Source organism: Eretmochelys imbricata, chromosome 26, assembly GCF_965152235.1.
Source record: "Eretmochelys imbricata isolate rEreImb1 chromosome 26, rEreImb1.hap1, whole genome shotgun sequence".
NCBI classification, from domain to species: Eukaryota; Metazoa; Chordata; order Testudines; family Cheloniidae; genus Eretmochelys; species Eretmochelys imbricata.
In genome coordinates this window covers 189,512-196,443 of record NC_135597.1, presented here as the reverse complement: position 1 = coordinate 196,443, position 6,932 = coordinate 189,512, and the positions used below count along the sequence as shown (strand labels likewise).

Sequence of the window (6,932 nt, the reverse complement as noted above, 5' to 3'; positions counted from 1 at the left end):
TTGCATTTTTGAGCAGTTCCTGCCAAATCTAAGGACACCTTGAACAAACGGTACTGGAACACACAGAAGGGATATGTTCCAAATGTGATTGATTTATTTCACTTTGATGCAAAACCAAAGCTTTCACTAACCACACGGAGACCAATTTCATAAGTGGTCATCAGGTGTAGGACATGCAGGATGTGATGTGCTAGCTGGGATTTTTTCCCCTTGTAAGGAAATGCTATGCTCTCTTAAGGAACAAATTTAAAATAACACTGAGGAACTGAAATGTGGCACAACCTTTACAAATTCCATGCATGCCTTCAAGTATCTCCTTTTATGATGAGTTTACACCCTATAGCTTAGGGGAGGGGTTACAATTCTTTGGAAGAATAAGAAGTTCACACTTTTGAAATTTCACAGAAGAATTTTAAGGCCAAAACATGTTGGGTTACTTTTTTCCCCTTCATCTCCAGGAACAGAGCCGCTGTTCCACTTAAAACTGCATTAAGCCTCCAGTTCAAAGCCCAGCCCAACCTTGTGACCACCAGCACTGAAGTTCTTGCCATCAACCAAACCTGAGAGCGTCAGCTTCACACCTGCAAAAACAAAACAAAACAAACATTGATACTAATACTCAAGTAGAAATGCAGTCAGTCACTCATGCACAAATAAGGAATTTGGGTATATAGTAAGAGCTAATGACACAGCTGTGCTAAAGTACCTCAGTCTTCCTCTGCAGTTTGACTTGGGCAGGGACTTGCCTAAAATCAGATGCCTCATTTTAGGCACTACCTGTATACAAAAGTCTACCTCACACACCCACAAAGCAAAGTGACTCATGTAGGTCTGCAAACATGAAAGAACAATTCCATTAAAACTGCTAATCCTTGATTGCTTAATGGCTGCCACCTCCATAGCTACCCATCCTGTTGAATAGCTCAAATTAAAATAATATTTTCTATTAAGCCCAGTAGGAAGCGATTCCCTTTAGTATTTTGTTATGGCTTACGTACCAGGTCGAAGGGTCTGAGTGTACCCGATTCCAATCAGGCTGGCATTATTCACTTTAGCCTAGAGGTAGAGAGAGAATAAAAGCACACATCAAAACAGCAGCATCGCTCCTACTTTTATAGGCATGCAGGCACAATAACTTTTCCACTGGAATCAGCAGCAGTTGCAGAGAAATCTACAAGCATCAGAAAGTGGACATATTAACCAGCAATGGAAAAAAGATCTCAAAAATATATGTCCCTGCAAATGCAGAGTAGTTTGTTCTATAAAGAGTTCTGTTTAAAATTAGAACAATAGTGTGCCAGTTTCTTTGAGAGATTACTCTGTCTCATAGACATGAGAGTTTGATAGGATAGCAGCAAAAACAAAAAAAGAAACCCTCTTTTTCCCTCAATTTTAGCCCATTGCTCCCACCGATGAACCCTCAAGCTTGCCCACACAGTTCCCCTCCAGTCTTGCCAACTGTATTGTTCTAGGCACTTCAATTTGCAACCATCTTCTTGTTACTCAAGAGACTTGAACATGAGTAACAACTACTTATTAAGTAGGCAGAAGCAACTGAAGTGTGTGGAAGGACGTAGTAACGTTTATCTAAAAGTTTTTAAGGGACTGTGCTCAGCCTACGACTAGTTCAAGGGTATAAACAGGAATGAGGGGAATAGAGATGTTATGCCTGCTTTATTTACCTCCATTTAGTAATCTTGAGGTAAGAGTACATAGAGTAAGCTAATGAAATTCCCAAGGGATTGAGTTATTTACCCAATACCATGTTGTCATCATATTAGGGATTAAACAAGATTTGTTGCTCACAGTGGGCACAAAGTGACAAGATTTTAACCTCGCCCATCTCCCACCTGTTGAATGGATAATTACTTCCTGATTTACTGGCCCTCTTTATGAAAACATGGGCATATACAATCTTAAAAATCATCAAAGGGGTTGACTTTCAGAGCTGCAAGCCCTCCACTGTGAATTAGATGACCCTTGAAGTTCAACCCAGGAGTTAAATAAAGGTGTTACAAACACCAGTAATGATAATGAACTAACCCAGGGAGATTAGACATATGGGCAGTAACTAATGCAGTTACTTTGCTTTCTGCAACAGATAATCTCATAAAGAGGGAGAAACCCAGGAAGCAGTAATTCCTTGAAATTATTAGGAGCTACAGCAACCAGAAAACAGGTGTTTACAAGTGAATATGGCAGTTATTTCTATTAAAGTAACATTTTTCACTGCATGCATAAACCCATTCTGGAGAGAAGAGGTAATACTCCTTTATAGAGTTTGTAGTTCACCTCCCATCAACTCAATAAATGACAGTTTATTTTTACCTCTATTTGGATAGGGTTTTTCAGCAAATTTCAACCTGTTTCAAATTAGCTAGTTAAATTATTCCTCCCCCCAAAAGCCACCCTCTCACATGCTTTCCTGAAATCTAGATATATTGCACCATTATAGTGCCTCACATAAGGCTAAAGTAAAGTAAAGTAATGGCACAGTATGAAACCACACTGTGCATCACTCGTTGCTAAGGGCTTGTCTATATGGAGAATTAGCACAGAGAAAGCTGGGGTATGAGTCTACAGCACTGTAGCAGGCTGTGCACTAACAAGCAGCGTGGACTCTGCTACCTGCACTAGACGTTCCCTAGTATGCTCTGACCAACTGCAGGAGACTCAACGTATCTCAGCTTAGTGGCAGTTGGTCAAAGCACACTACAGGTATACTGTAGGGCATGTCTACAGTGCAGTTAAACACCTGTGGCTGGCCTGTGTCCCAGACTCAAGCTTGCAGGGCTCAGGCTGCAGTGCTGTAAAATTGTGGTTTAGATGTTTGGGCTAAGGCTAGAGCCTGGGTTCTGGGACCCTTCCCCCTCACAGGGTCCCAGAGCTTGGACTCCAGCCCAAGCCTGAATGTCTACAGCACAGTTTTACAGCCCAGTAGCCCAAGCGTGCGTCAGCCGACACATGCAGCCACAGGTGTTTAACTGCACTGTAGACATAATCTAAAAAGTTCTGACCAACTGCAGTTAAGCTATCTTAAACCTACTGCAATTGGTCAAAGCACACTATGGAACTTCTAGTAGGAGGTAGCACAGTCCACACAGCCAGTTAGTGCATGGTCCTCAACTGGGGTCTGAGTTATCTCCAGGGCTACACACAGGTCTTCCAGCAGGTACTTATCAACTTATCTAGGTATTTGCCTAGTTTTACAACAGGCTACATAAAAAGCACTAGCAGAGTCAGTACAAACTATAATTTCATACAATGACTTGTTTATACTGCTCCATCCAGTTTACACTGAAACGGAAGTACAATATTTATATTCCAATTGATTTATTTTATAATTATATGGTAAAAATTAGAAAGCAAGCAATTTTTCAGTAATAGTGTGCTGTGACACTGTTGTATTTTTATGTCTGATTTTGTAAGCAACTAGTTGTTAAGTGAGGTGAAACTTGGGGGTACACAAGACAAATCAGACTCCTGAAAGGGGTACAGTAGTCTGGAAAGGTTGAGAGTCACTGCACTAGAGTGCTGTAGATTTGCACTCCAGATTGTCATACACCAATGGTCAGTATAGACAAGCCTGAGAGAGAATGCATGTCACAGAATGAGGCTTCAGTAAAGTATATTCCATAATTCATATCCAGCTGTCTACAACATACGCTCTCCATACACCAATCACTTAAAAAGGGGCAACATAATAACACAAGGTGCCATAGGTTTAAAAAATAACCACCCTGTGCCACCAGTTAACAGCATTTAAGCGAACTCCAGTTGTGCTGTAAGTGCTAATCTGGTAAAATACTTACCGCAATGGAAGTATTTTCATCCAGCTGGTACTTTGTGGCAATGCCAAAACGGGTATTGTTACTGCCAGCAGTCCAAGCAAGATTTACTGATGTCTCAACTTTATCGTTAACCTTCTGATAGATTGACCCACCAAATTCAGTGCCATCATTCCTGTTTGTAACAGATAAAGAGTGTGTGAAGATCTCTCCAGTTTGCTAGTGTTTAACCCTCCGATTACCACAAAGTCTCATCTTTCCCTCTCACCGTCTTTCAAACAAAGTAAATTCCTAACACCACTTCCCAAACAAACCTGAGGATAACCCTAACCCTGTGGGCATATTCAATCCCACACTTCTCTCAGCTGGATCCATGCCTATTCACTCCCTGGCCAGACACCTCACCTGGGCTCTGTAAGTTCTTCACCAAGAGCTGGGTTTAGCCTGGGGAATGAGGGAGCTTTCCAGGAGCTAAAACATTGCACTAAGAGGTTTGAAATTTTGACAGAAGAGTTCAGCTTTTCCCCGGCTAGAAGTAGGGAGGGAAGCACATTCCATGCAGAGCATAAACCAGTGGGTTCAGAGGGAGCTACATGCAACCCTCATTGGCTAAAATAAGTCTCAATATAGCTCAGCTTTGGTGAGGAGACTGAAAATGGGGAAATGCAGACAATTCCCCCCCAAAACACTGCCTCTTAAGTACATGTGGCAAGGCAAGTATCACAACACCCAACACCACTGAGAGTACTGAGTCTCCTCCCAGACAGTAATGTTAAATGTTTACTTCCACATAGGAAACTGCCATGATCTAGGACCATCTAAGAGAAAAAGGTAGAAACGTTGCATTAATCCCAATCCTCCCAGTTGACGTTTTAGTACATGTTAGTATGTGGAAGTGGGCAACTTACCAGAGATTCAAGTTCCTTCAGTAAGAGTGCTACAAACCAGCAGTCAAAATTATGTTTACTAACTTAAATCCCATAGTTATCCTAAACATACCCTCATTAAAAACTACCCTAATTCCAAAATGCCTTTTCCACTACCAAATTTAGGGGGACAGAATTACCCTGAAGAAAAGTCTCAAAAGATAGCAAATTGGGAAGTGACCCTCCAGTACCTGTCTCTTGGGGAGGAAAATAAGGTATGTAAAGCCTTTCAAAATTCAGTCTGAGATCAGTGTCCTCCCTTTCTCCACCCAGTATACATCTGATGCAGTTAGCCACACAGCTTGCTTGCCATAATCTAGCCTGGCTCCTCTCGTATATACTCACACATTAGTGTGTAGTTGGAAGTCTCCTGCCTTGTATCCTAATGCAAAGTTATTCTGTGATAGTTTAGACTTGGCAGTATCAAAAGCCATCTGATAACCAGCAAGCCAGCCTTCATAGCCCAACACAGCCCAGCCATGGATGGTTGGTCCAGAAAGGTCAACGTCAATGTTGCAGCCTAGGTTTACATACTCCCGTTTGTAAGAGGTCTTCAATTTCCCACTCTTCTTTCTGTGGAGAGAAACGTTTTGTTTTACGCATCCTAGCATGGGCCAGCTACATAGTATTTCTGATGTCTGCACAGAGAGCTTAATACTCCATATGCCTTCAAATTTGTGAAGGGTGGGGATTGAGAGATAGATATATTTACAAGAAGTTTTGTCTATATACATTGTAATTATTAATTTATAGGATAGATGCAGACCTAAGCACCCACAGGTGTATTTTAAACATCTGAATTATTTAAATATATATAAAAAAAGAGAGAGCATGAATATATCCATTTTAGTCCTAATGCCATTTTCCTCAGTTTGTCAGCACTGTTACTGCTTACCAGTACTCAGGATTATTAGTGGGGTCCTATCAAATTCTCAGCCATGAAAAACATGCCACGGATCATGAAAACTGGTCTTCTGTACTTTTACCCTATACTAAAAGTATACAAAAGTACACATTTCTCAAACTGGCGGTCCCAACTCAAAAGGGGGTTGCAAACCTACTGTCTGTCTGTCGTCACAGTATTCACACCCTAACTTCTGCACTGCCTGCAGACCTGGGCAGCCGCAGAGTGGTGGGTGCTGGCTGGGCACCCAGCTCTAAAGGCAGCACTGCCGCCAGCAGCAGCACAGAAATAAGGGTGGCCTGGTATAGCACTGCCACCTTTCTGTGCTGCTGCTGGCCGTGGCACTGCTTCAGAGCTGGGCAGCTGTCGAGCAACAGCTGCTGGCCAGGCACCCAGCTCCCGGCCAGGCACCCAGCTCCCAATGCTCTGCTGCTGCTGGCCGTGGCACTGCTTCAGGGCTGGGCAGCCAAAGAGCGGCAGTGCAGCGCAGAAATAAGGATGACATGGTATGGTATTGCCACCCTTCTGCGCTGCTGCTGGCGGCGGTGCTGCTTTCGCAGCAGGGTGGCCGGAGAGCAGCGGCAGATGGCTGGGCACCCATCTGTGAAGGCAGCGCCACAGAAGGGTGGCAATACCATACCAGGCCACCCTTTCCAGGAAAGCGGCCTTGCACATTCAGAAGTTTTGCAGCCACTGCTCATAATCCCATACCTGCGTAACGATGCCATCCCACCAATCGGTACTTGTTTCTCAGGACCAGAACCAACTCTCCACCATGTTCAGCTGCTCCATGACTGCCAATAGCAACCAGGAATTGTTTCATTCCAGGGCTTCCAGCAGGGCCACCAGAAAGGAACTGTCACATTCCATCTGGTGGCTCCTCTGGAAATACCGCGGGATCAGGCGCATTGAGTTCACAATAGTGCAGAGCTGTGCGGGATCTATGCTTCTCTAGAGATGGCGTACTCCCGGGTACGCTAGGCTTTTGAAAATAGGCGTGAAATATTATGGGATGTGGATAAAATTAGGGGAAGGAGAAAAATACATCATGGGATGTTCGAGCCATGTGCCCAGTCACCCTCATGAGAATGTTTTGCCCCCATGAGACATTGCAAACCCTTCCCCTAACACCCTTCACTAGATGGTGGCAACCTGCACAGTGGGATAGCTACCCATGGTGCACTGCTAGTGGGAATGCGCTGACACAAGGAGAGTAGCGTGGAGATGCACAATCACTTACTTACTGTGGTGGCTATAGGTCGACTTAATTTTGTGATGTAGACTTGCCCTTACTCTTCACAATACCTCAAGCAC

General features: G+C 43.6%; 1 protein-coding gene across 5 annotated transcripts in view; it reads right to left on the bottom strand.

Moving 5' to 3' along the window:
* Nucleotides 1–72: 72 nt before the first annotated feature.
* VDAC3 (voltage dependent anion channel 3) overlaps nt 73–6,932 on the bottom strand; it is a 33,443-nt gene continuing 26,583 nt past the window's right edge. For all 5 annotated transcript variants that reach the window (XM_077805614.1, XM_077805616.1, XM_077805615.1 and 2 more), the window contains 4 exons: nt 5,060–5,287; nt 3,813–3,963; nt 999–1,056; nt 73–581 (listed from right to left, as the gene is read on the bottom strand). In XM_077805614.1, coding sequence (XP_077661740.1) covers nt 490–581; nt 999–1,056; nt 3,813–3,963; nt 5,060–5,287 — 529 coding nt within the window. In that variant the 3' untranslated portion in view covers nt 73–489. The remainder of the gene's footprint in view (nt 582–998; nt 1,057–3,812; nt 3,964–5,059; nt 5,288–6,932) is intronic.